Raw genomic sequence first — 25288 nt, 5'->3', positions numbered from 1 at the left:
CTAGAAAGTGTTGCAAAAGTCATGACCAGGAAGAGAGAAAGAAAACAGTGTCCTGGGGTGCCTGGATGGCTCAGTTGATTAAGCATCTGTCTTCAGCTCAGGTCATGATCCTGGGGTCCTGGGACATAGCCCCACATGGGGCTCTTGGCTGGGCTGGGGGTGGAGGGGGTGGTCTGCTTCTCCTTTGCCCTCTGCCTCTCCCTCTGCTTGTTCTCTCTCTCTCTCTCTCTCAAGTGAATAAATAAAATATGAAAGAGAGAGAGAGAAAGAAAGAAAGAGTCCTCCAAAGTTCTTATGGAAAATTTTAAACACACAGGAAAGACTAATCTAACAACCTCCACGTTCCTCCCTGACACCCACAATTACCACAATTATGTGTTGTTGTTTTTTTTTAAAGATTTTATTTATTTACTTGACAGAGAGAGATCACAAGTAGGCAGAGAGGCAGGCAGAGAGAGAGAGAGAGGAGGAAGCAGTCTCCCCACTGAGCAGAAAGCCCGATGCGGGACTTGATCCCAGGACCCTGAGATCATGACCTGAGCCGAAGGCAGCCGCTTAACTCACTGAGCCACCCAGGCACCCACCACAATTACCTGTTTTATCTGTTCTTGGCCGACTCACTACCCCATATCCACCCCTGAATTATTTATTTTTAATTTATTTTAATTAATTAATTTTTTAAATTTTTTTTTTTTTTTTTTTAGAGGAGGAGGAGAGACAGAGCACGCAAGCACGAACACCCACGATCCAGAGGGAAAGGGAGTTTTTTGTTTTTTGTTTTTTTTAGATTTTATTTATTTGTCAGAGAGAGAGGAGGAATGGGAGAGGGAGAGAGAGCCACCCCCCACCCCCTCCTTTTTTCTTTATTTTAAAGATTTATATATTTGACAGAGACAGCTAGAGAGAGGATACAAGCCGGGGAGTGGGAGAGGAAGGAGCAGGGAGCCCGATGCGGGGCTCCATCCCAGGACACCTGGATCATGGCTGAGCGAGCAGAAGGCAGAAGCTTAACGACTGAGCCACCCAAGTGCCCCAGGAGAGGGAGAATTTTAAGCAGACTCCATGTCCAGCGTGGACCTGGATGCAGGGCTCAATCTCACAGTCCAGAGATCATGACCTGTGCTAATAAGAGTGAGATGCTTGACCGAATGAGTCACCCAGCCACCCTCTAAGATTCTATTTAAAAATAATCTCTGCATCCAGTGTAGGGCTTGGATTTACACCCCGGAGATCAAGAGTTGCACATTCTACCAACTGAGTCAGCCAGGCAGCCCACCCCAGAATTATTTTAGATAACTCGTGTCACATCATTTCATCTGCAAATACTCCAGTGCATGTCTCTATTTTTTTTTTTAAGATTTTATTTATTTATTTATTTGACAGACAGAGATCACATGCAGACAGAGAGGCAGGCAGGGAGAGAGGGAAGCAGGCTCCCCACTGAGCTGAGAGCCCGATGCGGGGCTTGATCCCAGGACCCTGGGATCATGACCTGAGCTGAAGGCAGAGGCTTTAACCCACAGAGCCACCCAGGTGCCCCTCCAGTGCGTGTCTCTAAACAATAAGGACTATTTAATGTATACAACTCCGATACTATTAATGTACATACAAGTTTTAACAACATTTCCTTAATATCAAATATCCGGTAGGTATGCACATTTCTCTAGTTGCCTCATAAAAGTTATATTTCTGTGAATTTTTTTGGAATGAGGATCCCCCGCCCTTTTTTTTTTTAAGAGTTGGGAGGGCAGAGGGAGAGGGAGAAACAGAATCTTAAGCAGGCTCTGCACTGGGCAACTTGAAGGGCTTGATTTCAGGAGCCTGAGATCAGGAAACTGAGATCATGACCCGAGCTACAATCAAGCCTCAGATGCTTAGCCGACTGAGCCTCCCAGGCACCCCAGGAATGAGGGACCACCTTAAAGCTAAAGATTGCAGTTGGTTCATCTCCGTCTTTGGTTTTGCTAACAATGTAATTCCCTTCCTTTTTCTTTATTTTCTGGAAGAGATTGTGTAGAAAGAGTGTTCATTCTTTACACATTTAGGTGAATTCTCTGGTGAAATCATTGCAGGTGGTAGGGTGAGTGGGTATTTAAATTACTGAATCAATATCCATGATTGTTACAGGGTTATTCAAATGACCTATTTTACATTGGGTGAATTGTGGTAGCTCCCTCTAAGCCCAGCTTTTACTGTATCCCAGAAGTTTTGGTGTTTTGTGTTTTCATTAGTCTCTAAGTTTTTTCTAATTTCCTTTGTGATATCTTCTTTGATTTATTGGTTAACAGTGTGTTTTAAAATTTTCCATATATTTGTGAATTTCCCAGTTTTCTGTTACTGATTTCTAGCTTTATGCCACTGTGGTTGGAGAAGATACATTATATGATTTCAATCTTTTAAGTTTACTGAACGGCACCCAGTTGGCTCAGTCCCAAGAGCTTCTAATTCATGATTTCAGGGTCATGACTTCAAGCCCCACGTTGGGTGTGGATTCTATTTAAAAACAAATAAATGAAATAAATTTGTTGAGGCTTTTTTTTGGTTGTTTAACATACAGGTATCCTGGAGAACATTTCATATGCACCAAAGAATGTGTATCCTGCTATCGTTGGGTGGGGTGTCCTATAGATGTCTGGTAGGGCTAGCTAGGTTTCTGGTTTGTATTTAAGATGTTTATTTATTTGACAGAGAGCTAGAGAGAACCAGAGAGCACAAGCTGGGAGAATGGCAGAGGGAGAGGGAGAAGCAGGCTCCCCACTGAACTGGGAGCCCAATGTGGGGCTCCATGCCAGGACCTTGGGATCATGACCTGAGCCGAAGAGGCTTAACCTACTGAACCACCTAGGTGCCTGGGGCTAGTTGGTGTATAGCGATGCTTAAATTCTTGATTTTTTTCTCATTTCCTTTTGTGTGTATTTTTAAGTTTTTTTTTTTTAAGATTTTATCCATTTATTTGACAGAGAGAGAGAGATCACAAGCAGGCAGAGAGGCAGGCAGAGAGAGAGGGGGAAGCAGGCTCCCCGTTGAGCAGAGAGCCCCATGTGGGGCTCGATCCCAGGACCCTGAGATCATGACCGGAGCCGAAGGCAGAGGCTCAACCCACTGAGCCACTCAGGAGCTCCCAAGATATTTTCATAAGTATCATGTCACCAGGGGGATTACAATAAACATCTTTTCAAAAGTATTTATTTATTTATTTGCTAGAGAGAAAGCACGTGCGAGTGCACAAGAGGGGTAGCGGCAGAGGCAGAGGGAGAAGCAGACTCCCCATTGAGCAGGGAGCCCGATGCAGGACTCCGGGATCACGACCTGAGCCAAAGGCAGACACTTAACCAAGTGAGCTACCCAGGTGTCCCACAATTAACATTTTATTTTATTTTATTTTATTTTATTTTTTAAAGATTTTATTTATTTATTTGACAGAGAGAGATTACAAGTAGGCAGAGAGAGAGGAGGAAGCAGGCTCCCCGCTGAGCAGAGAGCCCGATGCGGGACTCGATCCCAGGACCCTGAGATCATGACCTGAGCCGAAGGCAGCGGCTTAACCCACTGAGCCACCCAGGCGCCCCCACAATTAACATTTTAAATTGACAATAATTTTGCATTGATAGCAATTCAAGTTGAGCAACATAAAAACTGCTCCTATATGGCTCCACCCTCCTCCTCTCTATAGCAAATTTTTGTCACAAATTGTATCTTTATACATTATGTGTCCATTAACACAGATTTCTAATTCTTTATGCATTTGCAGTTAAAAAATATTTAAGTAATCTCTGCATCCAATGGGGGGTTCAAACCTATGACCCTGAGATCGAGAGTCACATGCTCCTCCAACAGAGCTGGCCACGTGACCCTTTAATGCTTTTGTATTTTAAATCATGTAGGAGGGACACCTGGGTGTCTCTGTGGCTAAGTGTCTGGGTTTAGCTCAGGTCCTGATCAGGCTCAGCGGGGAGTCTGCTTCTCTCCCTCCTTCCTGTTCAATAGTCAGTCTCTCTCTCTCTCTCTCTCTCCCTCTCTCTCTCCCCCTCTCTTTCTCCCCAGACCTTTCCCTCTCCCTCCCCCTCCCTATATCTGGCTCTCAAATCAATCAATCAGTGAGTCAATCATGTAGGAAAGAGAGTTATAACCCCAGGATACAATTTTATATTTTTCTATGTAGTTACCTTTATCAGAGTTTTTTATTTCTTTGTATGTCTTCAAATTTCTCTGATTTCCATTCACTCTTTTCCTTATTATTTCCTTCCTTTTGCTTGGAGTTTACTTCAGTCTCCTTCTCCTAGTTTCCTGAGCTTAGATTATTATTTTTTTTTTTTTTTTAAAGATTTTATTTATTTATTTGACAGAGAGAGATCACAAGTAGGCAGAGAGGCAGGCAGAGAGAGAGAGGAGGAAGCAGGCTCCCTGCTGAGCAGAGAGCCCGATGCGGGACTCGATCCCAGGACCCTGAGATCATGACCTGAATCGAAGGCAGCGGCTTAACCCACTGAGCCACCCAGGTGCCCCATGAGCTTAGATTATTGAACTGAGACTTCTTTTTTTCTCGTGTGAGCCTTTATTACACACACTTACCTCTCAGCACTGCCCTCACTATATCCTGCAAATTTTGATATGTTGTGTCTTCATTTCATTCAATGAAATATATATATTTTTATTTCCCTAGAGTGTTCCTCTTTGACCCGTAAATTATTTTAAACAGTGTTGTTTAGTTTCCTAGTGCTTGGAGAGTTTCAGATGATCTTTCTGTTGTTGATTTCTAGTTTGATTTCACTGAGAACACACTCTATGATTTCAAATGCTTTTTCGTGTGTCGAGGTGTGTTTTATGGCCCAGAACATCGTCTGTATTGGGATATAGTCAGTGGGCACTTGGAGGGATTGTATATTCTGCTGCTGTTGAATTCAGCATTCTATAAATGTCCACTGGTTTCCACTGTCTGATGGTGCTATTGAGTTCTTCTGCATTGTTGGTGATTTTTCTGTCTAGTTGTTACCTCAGTGGTTGAGAGAAGTGTGTTATTAATCGTGGATTTGTCTGTTTCTCTTTTTAGACCTACCAGTTTTTGCTGCTTGCATGATGTATCTTTTCTATCCTCCTTCCCCCAGCTGCTTCAATATTTGAAGTGTTTCTTATAGGCAGCACATAGTTGGTTTTTAAAATTCACTCTGCCAATATATTTTTATTTTTTTTAATTTTTTAAAAAAGATTTTATTTATTTATTTGACAGACAGAGATCACAAGTAGGTAGAGAGAGAGGAGGAAGCAGTCTCCCCGCTGAGCAGAGGGCCCGATGCAGGGCTCCATCCCAGGACCCTGGGATCATGACCCGAGCAGGCAGAGGCTTTAACCCACTGAGCCACCCAGGTGCCCCATTTTTATTTTTATTTTTTAAGTAAGCTCTATACCTAACACAGGGCTAGAACTCACAACCCAGTATCAGGAGTCGCGTACTCTGCAGACTGAGCCAGCCAGGTGCCCCTTTCCCAGTATCTTTTCATTGGTGTATTTAGACCATCACACTTATAATAATTACAGCTGTGCTAAGACATATCTCCTCCCCCCACCTCCGTGTGTTCTCTCTGTTATTTATTTCCTGTTTTATTTTTCTGGCTTTTTGTGGAAGAATGTGGACATTTTTTTACAATTCCATTTTATTTTATCCATAGTGTTTTTGAGTGTCTTTTTGCATAGCTTTTTAGTGGTTGCTCTTGGTATTATGTTATGTGCACGTACCTTACCGCAGTCTGCTGGAACCACCATTTCCCGATTTTCGTCAAGTGTAGAAACCTTACGCTCTTTACATCCCTTTACCCACTTTCATTGCTGCCAGGTGGGGTGTGGAGTTGTGGGCTCCCAGTGTGGCCTTGATCAACATTGTGCGTGGAGGAGGAAGAGGCAAGAGCGGGCTCCTTACTGGCCAGCAGACATAAAAGTCCTGGCTCTCTGGGCCTCATCTCCCACAATGGTGGGGGTGTCGGGGCACCCTGACTCATGAAGGTAGATGGAAGTCGCCAAATCCTCGCTTGACCTTTGCTGATGTGCATAGGGCCACAGTTTTTGCAGTGGTGTTTGGCTGGAGTAGAGCTCAGAGCTGTCTAAAAGTTCTGTTCTGCTGGCTTGTTCCTTTCCTAGTCCTTTCACTAGAGAAAGCAGGCTTTGGGGGCTGTTTCATCTCTTCTGTACCCACTGGCTTTTTTGGCTAGCCAGTTCCAGCTTCTTTGGCTCCAACTTGGGGATCTCTGAGGCAGAAAGAAACCCACGGAACTCCCCGCCATGTCATTCCTGGGGACCTGAGGTCCCTGGCTGGTTTGCCTTCTCATCACCTTTCAGAGTTTTCTGACGCTTTTTTTTTTTTTTTTTAAGAATTTATTTATTTATTTGACAGAGAGATAGAGAGCACAAGCAAGCAGAGCTGCAGGCAGAGGGAGAGAGAGAAGCAGGCTCTCTGCTAAGCAGTGAGCCTGATGCGGGGCTCGATCCCAGAACTCTGGGATCATGATCTGAGCCGAAGGCAGCCGCTTAATCAACTCAGCCACCCAGATGCCCCTCTTATGCTTGTTTTATATACAGTGTCCAGGGTTTTTAGTTAGCAGGACAAAGAAAAGAAAGATCTGCTCTATCTTCCTGGAAGAGTGAGTAGAGAAGTAGGGTCACTTGACGAGCCCCCCCCCCCACCGTCTGCATTTTACTGATTACATTCCTATGTAATTTATTGTGCCCCTCCATCTCCTGCATTTTCCATCTATGGTGGTTACATTTAGAGGCTTTGGTTACATTTCGATCTGACTTAGACGGGAATATTTCACGGGTGTGCTGTGTTCCTCGGCCAGGAGGCTCATGATGCTGAGCGTTTTTGCCTGCCATTTGCAGCCTTCGTCGGCCCTCGTGCAGATTCATTAACTGATCAGGGATACAGATGGCTTTTATATTATTAAAAGATGCCAACCTCAATTAGAGTTTTGCAAATGAAATTTTAAAGCATGGGATACTATTTTTTCATCCACCAGGCTGACAAAGATCAAAGAGTGTGAACACGGATGCTGGCGAGGGTGCAGGAGACAAGCAGTTCCCTGGGATGACAGTTTCGGCTGTCTCCATCGACACAACAAACGCACAGATCTTTTGGCTCAGCGATTCTGCTTCTATGAATATCCCGTGCGTATACATGTATATGTGCAAAAGGATGGACTTGCCAGGTTGTTGATTGCAGTATTGTCTGGATTAGAGAAGGAACTAGGGAATTGACCCTCCCTCAAGGCGAGTGTTCCAGCCGGTGTACTTAGTACACAGCTTCACAAGTTGTGGCAGATGTGTTGGTGCCCCAGCCATGCGCCCTCAGCCCATCCTCAGAAGTCCTGTGCAACTTTGGTGATGGTTCTCATTCACAGCAACAGTCACCTTGTCTTTGAGACTACAGGTTCCTTTGTGCTCGGCACAAGCATGGGGCAGGTAGGACGCGCCAAGTGCTGAGGAGAAATCACACAGGAGTAGCCCTCAAGCAATGAGGGATGGGAATTGGAGAAATACCTCGAAGGTTTTTTTTTTTTATTTTTTTTAAAGGTTTTATTTATTTATTTGACAGAGAGAGATCACAAGTAGGCAGAGAGGCAGGCAGAGAGAGAGAGCGGAGGAAGCAGGCTCCCTGCTGAGCAGAGAGCCAGATGTGGGACTCGATCCTGCGACGCGAGATCATGACCTGAGCCGAAGGCAGCGGCTTAACCCACTGAGCCACCCAGGCGCCCCTACCTCGAAGGTCTTATCCCTAGAATATTCCACAGGTCTTTCAAAGGATCCCCTGGGAAGGGGTGAGGTGGCCACATGTCATTGGGCCCTGTCTTGGCTTCCTGTCCCTCCCACTTAAACTACTTAAACCTGAATCCTTACTTTCAGACTTTGCTTTCAGGGGATCTGCAGTAAGACGCAGAGCTTGGGGCAGTCAGAGCCTCAAGACTAGTCCCCTCAGGGGTCTGAAGAGCAGTGGTAGTGGGTGTGGGAATGGTCTGACAGCGTAGCCTAATAACACATTTATGGGGCCGATGTCATTCTTGAGCACTTAAACATAAAACCTGCATTTAATCTGCATAGCCACTCATGACTATCATCTCCATTTTACAGGTGAATAAACTCTGGCACAGAGATGTCAAGACACTTGTCCAAGGGCATCCAGCTATCCCAGGAAGTATAGTTTTGGAGCCCTGCTCCCAACCTCTACACAGCCTGTCTCTCCTCTGGCCCTCACTGCTCCACCAGGATGAGTGGAGCATAGCCAAGGTTGGGCTCTTCCTGGACATCTACTGCAGGGGTCAGCCACAAAGCAGGTGGCCGGCCAGCTCCACAAGGACCCTCCACTGAGTCTGTGGAACCATGGAGGAGTTTGTTTTCCAGGTGCCCAACGAGCTTGGCATGAAGCCCAGGTGAGACTGATGTGCCTAAAAGGGATGGCCAACAGCTGCAGAGAGATGCCCGCCACATAAATGTTTAGCAAATAAAGTCTTTATCGTTATTTTAATTTATTGCTATTATTTTTACAAGGCAAGAGGACAGGGAACAGTTTTTCTTTTTTTGGCAGGGGGTAGGGGCACTGTTTTTCACACAAGCAGTGCAATTTGAGCCAAGCCTTCCCAATGTGGGGACTGGTCATTTCCCTGCTCAGCAACAAATTTACAAACTATCTTGTTGGCTAGCCACTACATTGTTTGTATTCCTCTTTATTTAAGTATTCTCTACACCAGTGGGGCTGAAACTCACAATCCCAAGATCAAATCTCATGTTCTACTGACAGCCGGCCAGGTGCCCTTGGTACTAGTGTTTTAGGAGTGACTTCCTTAGCACCTGGCTGGCTGTGGGTAGGACAAGCAACTCTTGATCTCAGGGTCAGGAGTTCAAGCCTCGCACTGGGTGTGGAGCTTACATAAAAAAAGGATGACTTCCTCAAACTTTAAGATTGACAAATATGAGCTCAATAAATTTATGTCTTATTTGATTTTTTAATAACTGTCCATGTACTAATGTTAGAATTCTGGTCATATTTAGTATTAATTCCCTCCTAAATTATTTAAACCACCTCATTTCAGTAGGTTCACGCATGATTAGCTTGAACAATTTCATGTAAAAAGCCTTGTGAATTCTTATGAAATTTAAATGGTCTCAGTTCACAGTCTGTCCCTTTCTTTTTTCCCTCCTTTCGTAGTCTTTCTCTCCCTCCTTTCCTCTCTGTGCGCTATCTGGCCTTGCCCAGGTTTAGTAACAGTTATAATTTTCTCAAAAAAAAAAAACAAAAAAAAAAAGGATTTGAAAGCTTTATATCATTTCCTGTGTTCTGGAACTTATCATTAATTTAAAATACCTGAAATGAAAAAGTTCATTTTGATTTGAAATTCACTTGAATATAGCATTATACTTGTCAATTAAGTAAAGGGAAGAACTGTGGAACATTCAAATATAATTTCAATTTTAAGTTTTGGATGGTTAAAATTTTTCTTTTATCACCTACTTGGGGCTATGAAGTCTCTTGTTAATGCTGACTACCAAGAATTTGAATGAGAGGTCATTATTAATAAGCCTTGATCAGGAATTGTGTGAACCATTTTGATTATAAAAGTTCGTATAAAATAATGTATTCATTGTTTCAATCGAAGAATACTTATATGAAATGTATTTCATTTTCCTCCTCATAAAAATATATAGAAATGAAATGGACTTTCCCTTAGGACCCACATAGGCAGTCTGAAACCCCTCCCAACTTTCCCTCAGTGTGCAATTCCAGTATTTTATGCATGTGCCATGGCATGTATAAGGTTGGAAATCACCGAGTTTGAGGTCTGGGTAAAACACTACACAGCTAGAAAAAATAATGAAGCTGCCATGAGTGTTGATAACTTGAAGCTGCACGATGAGTACACAGGGATTCATGTTATGAATATGGAAACTTCTGTAAGATACCTTATTTAGGGGGAAAAGGCAAAGCAGTGTGTATCTGCTATCATTAGTGTAAAAAAAGGCGAGGGGGGTGGTGGTGCGGTGAGGATCAAAATATATTTGTATCTATGTATTTGCCTGTATGTGAAAAGATGTTTCCAGAGGATCAAAAATCTGAAGAGGGGGCCTGAGCGGCTAAGATAAAAGGGCAGGCGCAAGGGACTCACTGTGGGGGTAGAGGTCGGGGGGGGGGGGGGGGGGGGGGAAATATTGGAGACTTTGGTGTTGAACTACGGAGAATGACGACCCTGAGTCCTAGGAGAGCCCTGTGAAGCTCTGAATACGGTACCCCAAGTGTGGAAGTGTAGAGATCCCTCTGGCGACCAGGACGGAGGAGACACCAGAGAAATCTGGCCCACGGCAGAGTGGGGTCTGGGGCGCCGCGGAAGGGCAGCTGCAGTAGGCGTGGCTTCAGGTCTCACCGCCCCCCCCCCCAGCCACCAGAGGGCAGCCTAGTCCGCTCCTGAAAGCGGGCGGGGCGGAGCGTCCGAGGCAGACCCCCGCCTCCAGCCCCGCCCCCGGCTGGAGCGCCCGCCCCTGAAATCCTCGGTCCTTCTCCCAGACCACTCCGGGACCACCGGCTGCTTGGAGTCACCGCTGCTGCGCCTCCCCATGCAGTCCCCTGCCAAGCTCTGTCGCGTTATTTTAGTCTTGACCATAATCGTGTGAGATGGGTACTGCCATTAATCCCATTTAGAAGAGGGTAAATTGGGAGCATAGAGAGGGTAGGTAACTAGCCCAAAGTCAAAAGCCCAAGAATGGTACCTAGGAAATACACCTGGCCTGCCCACCCTGAGAACCAGAGCCTAAATCAAACCATGGCTTCTTCACTGGTCTCCAGATGTCCACTGGGCTCCCTTCTAGACCTCCTCCACATAGGGTGTTTCTGTTTTGGGGGCTCTAACAGGGTGTATCACTCCCTGACTTACAACTTCCCTTTGGCTCTCACTGGCCTCTGGATCAAGATCACTCCCCTCACCCCACCTCTCTGGCAGTCTTGACCCAGGAGCCTCTTCTCAACTCCACACACCAGCTATCCTTTCCTTCTGCCTGAAGAACACTCTTACTCATCCTGCGCACTTGCTGCTTCTTGACCTGGACCACTCTTCTGGCTTCCCCCTTTCTTTTAGTTAACTCATACACTCTTCCCGCCCTAACTCACCACTTCTTCTAGGGAGTCTAGACAAGCTCAGGTCCCCTCATACTTTTGGGCACTCACTATGAGCCTTTTTGGTTGTACTGGCCTCAGACACGTGCTATACCTTTCTAATTATAATGGTGTCACACCCCCAAAACTCCAATCACCTTTGATTCCTCTTTCTTCAACTACCTCTAATCCATCAGTAAATCTTGTGGGATTTGCCTCAAGTCTGGAGGTGCCTAGGTGGCACAGTCGATTGAGTGGTGACTCTTGGTTTCAACTCAGGTTAAGACTAGAGTCATGAGATGGAGCCCCGCATCAGGCTCCCCGTTCAGCATGAAGTCTGCTTGAGATTCTCTCTCCCTCTGCCCGTCCTGCTCATGCTCGCTCTTAAATCTTTTTTAAAATTTTTAAGATTTTGGGGCGCCTGGGTGGCTCAGTGGGTTAAGCCGCTGCCTTCGGCTCAGGTCATGATCTCAGGGTTCTGGGATGGAGTCCCGCATCGGGCTCTCTGCTCAGCAGGGGACCTGCGTCCCTTCCCCTCTGCCTGCTTCTCTGCCTACTTGTGATCTCTCTCTGTCAAATAGATAAATAAAATCTTTAAAAAAAAATTTTAAGATTTTTATTTATTTATAGAGAGAGTGAGTGAGAGAGAGAGACAAAAAGAGCATGAGTGGGGATAAGGGGCAGAAGGAAGGAGAGAAGCAGACTCTCCTGCTGAGCAGGGAGCCCAATGCAGGGCTCGATCCTAGGACCCTGAGATCATGATCTGCGCTGAAGGTAGCTGCTTAATGGCTGAGCCACCCAGGTACCCCCATAAATACATCTTTTTTAAAAAAAATGTTACCTCAAATCTGACTCCTTCCTACCTCTTTCCCACTAGGTCCTTCATCAGTCTTGCCATTCTTTTCTCATGGTCACCTGGCTTCCACCTTTGCCCTCGAACGGCTAGACCCATCCTTGTATTTGTGTGTCTCCCCAAGAATGGAAGTTCCATAAAGGAAGAGCTTTGTTCACTGCAAGATCACCAGTCCCTAGGAGTGTGCCTGGGCAGAGCAGGGCTCAGTAAACACTTGCTGAGTGGCTGTTCCCCCAGAATGTCAGTTCCTGAGGGCAGGGCCTGTGTCCATCCTGTTCACACGTGCCCCAGTGCTCAGCACACAGCAAGTGCTCAAAAAAAACCCCCATCATTGAGCAGGTGGAGAACTTCAGGCCCAAACTGAAGAAGGGACTTGTCTAAGGCCTCTCCTGACGGCAGCAGAGCCAGCTGTGGTGCCCAGCTCCCCCGCAGAACGTGCTGCCAGCCGCACAGCCCCTCCCTCCCTTCCCCAGCCCCGGGCACACAAGAGCCCAGGCCCTTTGCTCACTGAGTCAACACAGTTTATTACCGAACTGCACTTTCACCTTCACACAGACTATTTCAAAGAGCTGGAACAAGTGTGGGGTGGGGGCTGGGGGGGGGGGACAGGTGCCCCTCAGGAGCCAGGACCCCCAGCTGGCTTCCCCAGACCAGGGCAGGGGAGGGAGCATCAGGCCGTTCAGTCTCCGGGCACCAGCTCTCCACGTGCACACGCACAGCAAGCCAGCAGCTCCTCACACATAAATACAGACACGCTTAACAAAAATAGTATATCATCTTCACAAGGAATAAAAACTAGTCTCGAATATGTACAGCAGAGAGCCCGGGATGGTCAGGGGTAGGCCGGGACCCCCAGGGATGAGACAGGCGGCCATGGGTGGAGTAGAGGAGAGGGAGGTCTGAAGGACACTGGGCCAGGCCACTCCGACCTTGGCAGCCCTGTGGCCCAGGCTGAGTGGGGGTGGAGCATACATCCGGCCAGGTAAGACTGGCCCCTCCTGCCACCCTCACCTTCATCCTGTGCATCAGGGTCTCCCTCCTGCCCTTCCTGCCTGAGGTAGGGAAGACTCTAGGGCTTCCGCAGCTGCTCCCTGTAGCTCCCCTTCACCTCTGGGCCAAGGCCCCCCAAATCCCTAGACTCCACGGGCGGCAGCCCAAGGCAAAGATGCCACAGGCTGATCTTCTTGCAGGAAGTGAGGCAGCTGAGGCCATCAACAGCTCTGGGGCACCTGCCTTGGGCCCAGTTGGTCCCTCAGTCATGGTCATGGGAGCCAAGGGAGGGGAAAGGGAAAGGAACTGGGGTGGTGCTAAACTGCAAGGGCCACCCCAGCTTTGGCATGGGGCGCTTCCTGCAGCTACAGCCTCCTCCTTCCCGGGTGGGGCTGGCCTCTAGCCAGAGGCTTCTGGAGGACATGGGGGTTGGGGTCAGGGACTCTGGCCAGGCCAGAGGTGGGAAGGGGGTCCTGGTCCTTATTTCTTTATTCCAAGCAGCTTGAATCCCTAATTAGTCAGAAGTGGCCCCTAAGTGGCTCCTGGGAAAGTGGGGATGGAAGGGAGGGGTGCCTAGGTCCTGGGAGGGGAAGGGAATGATCAATTCTGAGGCCACAAACATCAAAACAAAGGCAATCTAATCTCTCCTTCTGGCGAAAAAGGTCAGAAAACTCACCAGCTCCCTGGCAGGAAAGCATTCTTGGGGAGGCAAAGGGGTCGGGGGCTTCCACCAATCAGGCAGGGCCCTCCAGCTCCTAGCTACAAACACCCCCACACCTGCCAGCTTCCATGGGGCAGATTTTGGGGAAACCTTGTGGGTTCTGAGGCCAGGAGAACTGACGTGTAGGGAAGGCAGCTCTCACAGAAGCATGGTAGATTCTAGAAAACTAACTGCAGGGGACCAGGTCTAGGCCCAACCCTGTTATGGGTAGGTGGCCATAGATGGCATGTAGTGGTTCTCCTGGTGGCAATGGTGGCTGGACAAAGGGATGTGGTGGGGGCAGGACAAGGGTGGGAGGGTAAGTGGGTGGTCAGTGTCTGGTCATTTCCGACTGAAGAGTGAGCCCAGCAGAACCACGCCAGCCACAGTCATGCCTGTCAGGAACCAGCGGTTGAAGCGCTCCTGGCCCTTCCGGCTCTCGGCTGCTGCATTGTTCCCGTAGAGTTCCACGAAAGTGTCCTGCAGTGGAGAGAAGAGAAAGGAGGGTGCTGTCTGAGTCCTCTGTCAGTAATGTGGGTGGGTGGGAGAAGGGGCCCGGCCACCTGCATGCAATGGTGATTTGAAGATTTATTTATTTATTTATTTAAAGACTAATTTTAGGTGATTCACAGACCTATACCCGTGTGTCAAATAATACACTTTAAAAAAAAAAGGTTTTTATTTATTTATTTATTTGACAGACAGAGATCACAAGTAGGCAGAGAAGCAGGCAGAGAGAGAGGAGGAAGCAGGCTCCCCGCTGAGTAGAGCCCACTGCTTGATCCCACTGGAATCATGACCCGAGCCGAAAGCAGAGGCCTTAACCCACTGAGCCACCCAGGCGCCCCCAAATAATATATTTTATGTTAATAAAAGTTAAAAAAAAAAAGATTGATTTTATTTATTTGAGAGAGAGAGACTGAGAGAGGAACACAAGCAGGGGGAGTGGGAAAGGGAGAAGCAGGCTTCTCTGCCCAGCAGGGACCCAGGACCCTGGGATCATGACCTGAGTTGAAGGCAGAGACTTAACCAACAGAGCCACCCAAGTGTCCTGCAGCGGTGATCTGAAAAACTAAAGCCATCTATGCCCACTCTGGGCCAGATAAAGGGTTCAAGGCCGCCCTTGTTCCCGCCACCCCGCTGGGGACGGTCAACGAGCATTATTGCTGAGGTAACGTGCAAAGCTGGAAGGGTTTTGTCCAAGGTGAGCAGGCTAAAAAAGTGCTACTGGAGAACCTGCAGTGGGAAAGAGGCTGGGGCAAGGAAGCGACAGGACGTTAGGTTAGTGAGAGCTGACCTGTGTGTGGTCTGGAAGCCAGGAGTTGAGTCTGTGCATAGGGTAGAACAATTAGGCCTTAGCATTCCCGTGATGGGACTGAGGCAGGGAGGGAGAGGGGACAGGGCTAAATTCCCAGCGATTCAAGGGCAGGCCAGCTCTGGACACTACTGGGCTGTGGCTCCTTCTCCCCCTGGAGAATGGAGGGCCGGGTGATGGGTACACAGAGGGCAGAGTAGAGGGACAGCTACTCTGATGCAGGACTGGCATGGGATGGGGTCTGTGAGGCCAAGGCCCTGCCCGCCCCCCCCAGGTGTGACTTGGGGCCCAGGAGGAGGTGAGCAACAGCCCTCAGCCCTGAGGACGTCAGGAGTGAAGCACATGATATGGGGAAGGTGGGGCTGTGGCTTAAATTACACAGCCTAGGGAGGAGCCAGCCTGTGGGGCAGGGAGAGGAGGGCTGCAGCACCCTTTAAAGGGTAAGCTTCGCACCCCATCTGCAGTGCAGGCCGTCTCTCCCCATTTACAGACCAGGAACCCCTGGGCCTAGGGAGCGTGTGTGTCTAGAGTGCGAATGGATCACAGATGAATGAACACAGAGCCCATGGGTCCTCATTTCCACTTGGTCCCAACTGGCTGAGGGGTGGCTGTTCCCTCCGACAACACCTGCCATCTCCAGTTGGTTCCAAGTTCCACCAGGCCAGTCTGCTCACTGTGAGACCTGCCTGGCCCTGCTTTTGGTCTTATTAACCCACTCAGTTCACACTCCACATGGAGGATTTTTAAAGCCCATAGATCAGACCACGGCACGCCTGGGCTTAAAGTCCTCCCAACAGCTTTGCCTTGCACTTAGAAAGCCGGTGTCATTTCTGCTCACATCCCTGGTACCTAGCAAAATGCCATGCGCACTGAACGGCCAGGATGACTCAAACACTCCTCAATATTTATTAAGCCATTAGGGAGGCAGCAGTAAGCTAGAGCCCTTACCAGAATGTTTACCAGGTATTGTGGAAAGAAACACCAGAAAAAGCCCCTCCGTTCCGACCACATCTCTCCTTCCCATCTCATCCCACGCTCTCAGCCTTCCCCAGGCTTCCCATCACACGCTGAATGAAGTCCCCACTCCTGACCATGGCCAGCGAGGTCAAGAGGGACCTGCTCCCTCCTTCCCCACTGCACACTCATCACTGGCCTCCTTGCTTTTTCTCGAACATCTGCTCAGGAGCTCGCAGTTCTCCCTCCCTGGTGCACCTGACCCCAGATCACCACCTGCTTCACTCACTCTCCCCCATTTCACTCCTGAATCTGCTCAAATGTCATCTCTGTGGGAGGCCTGCTTTGGTCACCTCTTCTAAAATGATACCCATCCTCATCTCTCTTTACCTTGCTTTATTTTTCTTCCCAGCACTTTTTATAACCACATTCGACACTTTGTTTTTGTTTTGTCTCCTGCACTGGGCGTGGCTTGACAAGTGCAGAAATCCTGTCTTGTCTCTGTATGCTCCGTGCCTGGAACAGTGTCTGGCACATACTGGTGCTCAACAAACATACGAGTCGAGTGAAGGTACTACAAGTCTGTCAAGTGCCAGGCAGTTACCCATTACCTTCACTAGGTAGATTTGAGCCCCACTGTCACACTGGATAGGGTAGACCAGTCCCCCAGCTAATAGGCAGCAGAGCTGGGATCAGAACCCAGGGCTGCTCTGTTCCAAAGGATGTATGCTATAGCAGGACACTTCCCTATGTGGTGGGGCTGGGATGATCTGTCCTGTCAGGAGGGCTAAAATGGATTCTAGGGGGGCACCTGGGTGGCTCATTCGTTAAGCGTCTCCCTTTGGCTCAGGTCATGATCCCAGGATCCTGGGATTGAGCCCCGCATCGGGCTCCCTTTTCAGTGGGGAGCCTGCTTCCCCCCTCCCTCTCCCTCTGCCCCTGCGTATGTTCCCTCTCTTGCTGTGTCTCTGTCAAATAAATAAAAATAATCTTAAAAAAATATAAAATGGATTCTAGGAAGAGGGATGTGGGGTGGGGCTCAGAGGGAGCCTTGGGTCTAGGGAGAGAAGGGCAGGGGTGTGGATATGATTCCCTATCTTTCCCCCCTTCATCCTGGCTAGCCTGGGTGCTGGCAGACACCATAAGAAAATTCTTCTAAGAGTTACCATTTTTTCTGGTCCTAAGTAAAGTAGGCCCAAATGGAGTAACAAGAAAGATGGATCCACAAGGGGGCGAGTCCTGGACTATTGGGAGCATGGGAGAAGTGAGACCAAGGCCAGAAAGACCTGGCTATCCCAAGGGGCCCAATGTCTCACAAGAAACCAGGGACACTGGGGTTGCAGCCAAAGTGGGAGAGGCCTGGCTCCCTCGATGGGAACTTTCCTAAAGTAGAGGGCTGGCAGCCACAGGAAACTTTCCTCTCTGGGGCTGGGTTGTAGTAAACAGGCCCTGTCCCTGCAAGGGCACAAAGCACTCACTGTCCAGGAACAGTCATTCCAGGGTGGAGGGAACATTCTCATTTCAGTGTCATAGAGAACAAGACTCTGACCTGCCCAGCCCCTGACTCGCGCATTCCTGGCCAGGACAAACTTCATCTCTTCAGGAGCTCCTCCTCCTGGGGAAGAGGGGAGTACGGTTTCCAGAGGCTGTGGATTCTGGGACTACTTTTGCAGACAGAACATGAGCAAAATGGGGTGTGCTATATCCGGGGCGGGTGCTGGGGAGGCAGTGGTGTGGTATATTTAGCTCAAGGTTCACACGACACACTTGGAAACAAACACAGCCATTTTCTCAGTGGGCGGTTGCCCCGGATAAATAAACAGCATTACAGGGCAGCCCGGTTCTGGAAAAGCAGAGATAAGCCCAGAGCTCTTCAATGGTTCCCACTAGTTTCAGCCAGAGCTGGCATGGTGGGCAGGGGGGTGAGATCCTAAGGGTGGGTTGCAGAAAGTCTCTGATGTCACAGAGGCTTTCAGGAGACCTAGGCCTGAAGCTGTGACTGCTGACATGGGATGATCCATGCAGGGGTTTTCAGGGCCACTGGGGACAATGGCTAATGACCTCCATGGCAGGATCATGGACCCCCAGTCAGGCAGACCCCACAAGTTATTAAGGCCAACCCACCTGCCTATTCTATAGTTTCACACAGCTCAACTGTGGTTGAGCTTGGACTCAGAATTGCCTTCTGACTTGACATCAGGGCCCCTCAGAGGCAGGGGGTGGGTGGGGAGCCAAGAACCAGGGTCCCCACGAAAAACCTAGGGTGGGACCACTCTCAAGGTTCTGCCTCCAACAAACAGTGCTGGCCACATACATGGAACGGACCGACATGACATACTCCAAAGTGTTGCTCACCCCTGTGTGTCCTCTAACTGGTCACCCTCCCCACATCATCTTCCTCAGTACCAACCCCTCCTCAGCTTATGAGACTCTACAATGAGTGTCTCCTTTGTGTTTGCAGGGTTTGGGACTCTCACTCACACCATAAATATTTCTGGAGTGCAAACCCTGCTCCGAGCCCAGCACTGAAGACACAGCAGTGAACAAGACGAACAAGATCTACTTTTTCAGAGCTTACGCTCCAGTCTGCACGCTCTCCATGGAGGGCGATCTCTGCCAGTGGGGCAAAGCAAAAAATTCCTGGACACTACAGTGGTTTGCGGTGTTCCATGGGGCCACAGCACATAAAGAGGTACAGAGTACAGCTGTGGTATTCAAGTGTCATGGGAAGGCAATTAGGACAAGAATGTAGAAAAAGATGCCTTGGGGGTGGGCTGGGGATAAGAAGAACAGGTTGAGAAACACTGTCCTAGTGGGAAGCAGAGAGAATATGGAAGGAGACAATTTCAGAGATGATGGGGTTTGAAGACTGTAAGTCATGGGGAGGTGACAGAGAACACCTGGGAGGACTGATACGGGAGGAATGGTCAGAAAAGGTCTCCCCAGAGAAGTGAGGTTTGAGCGGAGTGAGAGCTGAAAGTCAAGGTGGCAGTGGCTAAGGGAGGATCAAAAATCTTGGGTAAAAAAGAGCACGTTTTGCAGTAGCAACAAGTGCAAAGGCCCTGAGGTGAGAGTGGGAGGCAGAGTGTCCCTGAACTGAGGCCAATTGGTGTGTCGGTTTCCCCGCCTCGGTCTGGGGGCTCAGTGTAGGCAGGGACCAAGTCTGACCCATGTCTGCAGCCAGGCCTGTCCAGAGAGGCACAGGCGGACTACAGTTAGATCTCTGCCCAGAGGCCAACTGAAGAACGCAGGCCACAACAATTCCCCTAAGGCAGGCCCTGCCAGGGGCTGAAGCACAGTGCTTACTTGAGTCTGATCAGTCCTCTGACGCCCACCCTTCTCTCTCACCTCGGTTTCCATGCAGCTTCCTAATGTGACCTTGAGCAGCCCAGTATCCTCACTTGCTAAATAATAATAATATAATAACAAGTGCTATTATGGCAACTGACCTTCATTACACACTTGAATGCTTTAGTTGTGTTGAGCACTGAGCTAAAGCACTTTACCTTGACTAGGCCATATTCCCTGATTCCATGTATAACCACATTCATTTGAGTCATTTTTTGGTCCTATGACTGTGTCTGGTTTTGCCCTCTTCTCTAGAACCTGATGCTGTACCTGGAGCACAGCAGGTGCCATTCTTAATGAATCTATTTTATAACTTTTTTTTTTTTTTTAAAGATTTTATTTATTTACTTGAGAGAGAGAGACAGTGAGAGAGAGCATGAGCGAGGAGAAGGTCAGAGAGAGAAGCAGACTCCCCATGGAGCTGGGAGCCCGATGTGGGACTCGATCCCGGGACTCCAGGATCATGACCTGAGCCGAAGGCAGTTGTCCAACCAACTGAGCCACCCAGGCGTCCCTATTTTATAACTTTTAAAAAGGATTTTATTTTTAAGTGATCTCATACCCGACATGGAACTTGAACTCACAACCTTGAAGTCAGGAGTCACACGTTCCACCTACTGAGCCAGCCAGGTGCCCCTGTAATTTTTTTTAAGTAAGCTCTATGCCCAACATGGGGCCTGAACTCACAACCCCAAGATCGAGTCGCATGCTCTACTGACTGAGCCAGCCAGGTGCCCCCTAATTAAATCTATTTTATTTTTAAAAATTTATTTATTTAAATATTTTATTTATTTACTAGAGAGAGAGAGGAAGAGAGAGCAGAGTGGGGTGAAGGGAAGAGGGAGAAGCAGAGCAGGGAGCCTAATGTAGGACTTGATCTCAGGACTCCAGGATCATGACCTGAACCGAAGGCAGTTGCTTAACCAACCGAGCCACCCAGACACCCCTAAATTTTTTTTTTTGTGGAAGATTTATTTGAGAGAGCATGCTAGCTCACACAAATAGGGCGGGAGTGGGGCGGGGGAGGAGTGGCGGTGCAGAGGGAGAAAATTTCAAGCCCAGTCCCTGCTGAGCACAGAGCCTGATGCTGGGCTGCGGAGCTCCATCTCACAACCCTGAGATCCTGACCTGAACTGAAATCAAGAGTCAGATGATCAACCAACTGAGCCACCCAGGTGCCCCTAAATGAATCTGTTTTAGATGAACATTTAAATGAAGGACTATTTTCATTTAACCCCCTAACATTTATCAATGGCCTTGTTCTACAGATGTGAAAATGGACGCTTCCAAGTTCACCCACCCTCTATCTAGGGAATGGTAGGACTGGGATTTGTCTGAGTTCTGACCTCTTGCTCATTCTGATGTCTGATCCTGCCATCTCAGTCCCTGCTGTCCCTACCCACAGAGAACCTAACGTACACAGTAGCAGTGGCAGCAGATGCTTCCTGAGCACTTACCCTGCAAGGAAAGCACTCTTCTTCTCAGCCCTTTCGGAAGATCAGTTCACTGAAGTGTCTCGCACTGCTGGGCAGTGGGTACTGCTGTTAACCCATCATACCGCTGATGGACCTGCAGCCCTCAGATCATCTGTGACTTGCCTGAGGTCACACAGTGACAGGGTTGCCTGCACCGGCAGTCTGGCTCCAGTGTCTGCTTCCAACCTCCAAAAAGGGACTGTGTTCACTTTCAAAATGATGATAATTTTCAAGGCCCCATAGTGGGCCAGGTGCATTCACTTCTCATACTGGAGGACCCCGGCCTACATCCGGGTAAAAACTGAGGCTCAGAGATACCAAGAGACCTGCTCAAAGAGGGTATGTAGGGAAGTCAGCTGCAAGGTCCAGTATATGTAGCAGCAAACCCCATATTCCGGGCCAGGGCTATAGCCTGAGTTCCTCTAGGAGGGGGAAGGCTGCCCGAGGCCACTAGCTGAATGAATGAGCTCTGGCCCCCAGCCAGCTGAGAGGAACTGGGTGCCACAGGAAAAGGATGTGACGAAGACCAGGAGGGAAAGTGAAACCCTTCCGTCCTGCTTCAGTGGGGGGAACAAGTGCTTGTGCCAGACGGGCCCTTCCTTCCTCTAGGGTGACTCTGGATGGCCCAGGCCCACCACTTCCTTCCTGCTTGGTTATTTTAGGAAAGAGGTAGGTGGAGAAGAGGAAGGGGCTCCTTGCAGCCCGGGGAAAGTGCCAGCGCTGTACATCAGCTCTGTACCTTGCCTTGGCCTTGTCATGGCCCACGGGCAGGCCATGAGTCACTTGCAGAGTCACTTTCTGTTGCTAGCCTCAGTTTCCCTGAGGGAGAGGCTGATATATGCTGCCAAAGAGATAAATGAGGCCTTGTTAGGAGATCCCTGGGAGATGGCAGGAAGTGGGGATGGGGCAAGTGGAGAGGCCTTATCACTCTCTTGGCAGGGAGGTGCAGGCGGAGACTCGGAAGAAGTGAGGTTTGTGGGTGGAATCCACTTCCCTTGGCTTTCCCGGGGGCTGGGGAGCTGTTGGCCTCAGCAATGTGAAAGGAACACAGCCCTCTCTCCTCCACCAGGGATGGGGGTGGATTTGGATGTGGGCAATTTAGAGAGGCAGCCCAGTTAGGGCAGAGGCAGAGATGGGTGACCACACTATGCTAGGGCAGCGCCAGTCCATCTAGCCCAGCTGTGGGCACCAAAGCAAGCCTCTCCACTTTGGACCCTCAGTTTCTCCTACTCCAACCCCCCAAGGCAGTGGTGGTAAGATCAGGAGATGAAAGCACTTAGTAAAGCAGGGTGACCTCCGCATTAACTGGCTGAAGTTGGTGTCATGCGGCGGGGGGAGGGGGGGACACTACTCAAGCCATTTGGGCTTTAGGGAATATTTGGAGACATCCTCACAGCAAACTTCAAGTTAATCGTTTTCCAACTCTGCCCGTCAGCTGCTAGCTTCTCCTCCCCCGCCTCCTCCCTCACCATTAGTTCTCAGAAGCTAAGCCTGACAGATGTGCTCATTTCTCAGAAAAGGAAGTGGTTGTGCCGGGAGGAGATAACACCTCCGCTGGGGAATTGAGAAAGCTATCAGGCCCAGCAGTACGTGTGGGCTCTCCACCTCCTCAGCTCAGAGCCAGGATGCCAGTCTTACGGGCAGAGAGAGACAACTCAGAAAAGCATTTACTGGAGCACAGATGCTTATGTAGGGGTTCACAACCTCTTTCCCTGGGAGTGATGACTGATATTTACTGAGCACTTACCATGTACCAGGCATGGTGCTAAGAGCTTAGTTCTGAACACGAATTTACTTAATCCATCGGATAACCCACAAAGTGTTATTGTTATTTTCCATGTTTCAGATGAGGAAACGTGGGCAGAGAGGTCAAGGGACCCTCCCAAGGCATTATAGTTCATAAATGGCAGAGCTGGTATTTGTATGCGGCAGTCTGGCTCCAGAGCACAGCACTTAATGGCTCCTGGGAGGCAGCTACATGCTCATATGCATGCGTTCTCTGGGATTCCGAGGCCTCCCGCATCTCAACTCTCTCCTCTCACCCCGATGATGCTGTATTTTTCTCATGAGTAGATGGCCACAGCCTTTCATTCTTCTCCCAGTGTCCTGGGTGAGGACCAAGGCTCACACTTAAGAAGAGTCAAGAGACTCAAAGTGATCTTATAACATAATCATCCAACTTCCCACGTGATGCACAAGCTCATTCCTAACATCCTCATTTCCTAGACAGGGTTTGGAAAGGTGGAGTGCCAAGGTCACATAGTAGTTCTGTTTCACTCCAGATGGTCCATACTCGTGGGAGTTCACAGTCATCTCTAGGGCATCTCTGCTTGCACACTTGCACAGCACTTCGCTCTTGGACAGCTCTCTGAGAAAACATTTGCCTCTTTCACTCTACCTCCCCCCACTGGCTGGCATCAAGTTTGGTCCTCTTTCTCTGCCGCTTTCCTCCAACTCTGTCCCGAGGGCTACTCAAGAAGTCAGAGGAAGCTTTGCCGGCCTTCCTCTGCACCTGGACCAGGTTGTGCTCCTCTCCCAGCAGAATCCTCACTGGTAAAGTGGCAGGGCTACCTGGATGAAGCCAAGGCTGGTGACAAATTAACTTCTATTTCTCTACTGAGCTGGGCTGCCAGAGCAAAGAGTAGGCAGGTACCCAGTAAGTCTTGCAACGAGACTTATGACGTGTTGGCTTTGGACATCATCTATAAAATGGAGATTAAAGATGTGCTTATTTCACAAGAACACCATGAGGATTCGACAGTAATACACGATAGGCTCTTACAACTCTGCAGGGCACAGAGCAGACTCTGAATAAATGTTGGCTATTATGACTGTTCTTATTAGACCAATGACTGTTCTTATTAGACCAGGGCTCAACTTCCATCTTAAGAGCTTTCTCCAGGGTCTGTAAGACCCTGCAGGATTTCCTCAGCTTTGTCTAGGGCCAGACTGCTTCATTCCTCATATATCATGTTCTCTTCAGCCTCAGGACCTTAGCCCATGCTGATCTCTCTGCCAAGGTCTCTCCTATTTATCTCTTAAGTCTTCACCTCCAGGTCATTCTTCAAGGAGGACTCCTGCTTTCCACCTCCCGGGCTCCTTGAGCTCTCTTGCCAGTTTGTTGAGCTGTTTATTTTTTAACTGTTTTTGTTTACATTCTGGTTAACATACAACGTAATATTAGTTTCAGGTGTACAATACAGGGCTTCAGCACTTCCATACATCACCCTGTGCTCCTCATGACAAGTGTACTCCTTAACAAGTCACCTGTTCCACCCCTCACCCAACCTTCAGTTCTCTATATGTTTCTTGGTTTGCCTCTCTCTCTTTCCTCTATGATCATTTGTTTCTTAAATTCCACACGAGTGAAATCATATGGTATTTTTTTCTGACTTATTTTGCTTTGAGCTGTTCATTTTTGCCCATGAGCTCTGTCTCTCAGGCCTAGCCCAGTGCTGAGCCCAGAGAAGGTGCAGATGAGTATAGCTGACTATGCGGATAGTGAGGAGGGTAGGGAAGAAAGGCCAATCCCCTCTCTCTCTATCCCCATCCTCACTGCCTGGCAAAACTAGGGGACGGCCCTGAGATACCAGGTGATTGGGCAGGGTGACTAGGACTCCCCAGATACCAAGTTCTTCCAGGCTCAGGGAGGGGGACAGGAAGTTTATGGAAAGGTTCTGGAAAAGGCATCTTTTGCATTATGTTGAGGCAACAGGCAGAAGGTACTGGGGCCAGCAACCTACAAAGAATAGGGATTGGTCTCTAGGGCCAACCCTCCTCCTAAAACTGTTTCCTTCTGGGGTCTATGCCTCCAAGTACTCCATGATCCAAAGGAGCCATTTGCTTCTTATTTCCACCCAAAGCTATCCCCATCATCTCATCTGGTGCTGTGAACGATGCTGCATGCTGTTAAGAAGGGAACACTAGGCAGAGAGTCAGCAGATGTGGATTTCGTGTCCCAGCACTATCACTGGCTTGCTTATGTTGAGTCTGTTCTCCTATCTGGGATACGAGGAAAGTCTGGGACTTCCCCCAGCTGTAAAATGAAGGGGATCATCCCAAGCACTCCTACTAGTGCTGTAGCACAAAGAGGATGTAAGTGGCTCAAACACGGGCAGCTGAGTGACTACCTGAGTTCTGTCTCTGAAGGGTATTTCAGCAGACCCAGTAGTTAGCATGGAATATAAGAGGCAACATTCTGGTGAGGATATGTTGCCATAACAAGAGTCTGATCCTTCTCCACCTTGAGGCCTGCTAAGTCTTGCCCTCAAACCTGTAGGATTCTAAGGGAAAGGGCAATGGGTACATCTGTGACCCAGGGCAAGCTCCTCAGAGAGGCCAGATCCTGCCGGACTCTGCCCCTGCGGCCTCAACCTCTTCACCCCAGCACCACCTCCAACTAGTCCAAACAAGTCCCGGGTATTTTCAGCCACCTTTATCTGATCGGAAATGTTTGGAATTCCACAGCAGAAGGCAACAGCTCTGGAGGATTTGAGAAAGGGAGCAAATCCCTGTAACACCCTTCCCT

The 25288-nt window shown here is 48.8% G+C and overlaps 1 protein-coding gene across 1 annotated transcript in view; it reads right to left on the bottom strand.

The window, feature by feature from the left end:
* Positions 1 to 12477: 12477 nt before the first annotated feature.
* Positions 12478 to 25288, bottom strand: part of BCL2L1 (BCL2 like 1) — a 50673-nt gene continuing 37862 nt past the window's right edge. Inside the window, exon 3 of the mRNA XM_032351063.1 lies at positions 12478 to 14148. Coding sequence (XP_032206954.1) covers positions 14011 to 14148 — 138 coding nt within the window. The 3' untranslated portion in view covers positions 12478 to 14010. The remainder of the gene's footprint in view (positions 14149 to 25288) is intronic.

The sequence above is a fragment of the Mustela erminea genome, chromosome 7 (genome assembly GCF_009829155.1).
Source record: "Mustela erminea isolate mMusErm1 chromosome 7, mMusErm1.Pri, whole genome shotgun sequence".
Classification (NCBI taxonomy): Eukaryota; Metazoa; Chordata; class Mammalia; order Carnivora; family Mustelidae; genus Mustela; species Mustela erminea.
Note: the sequence above shows the minus strand (reverse complement) of the source record. Positions and strands in the feature narration are given on the sequence as shown.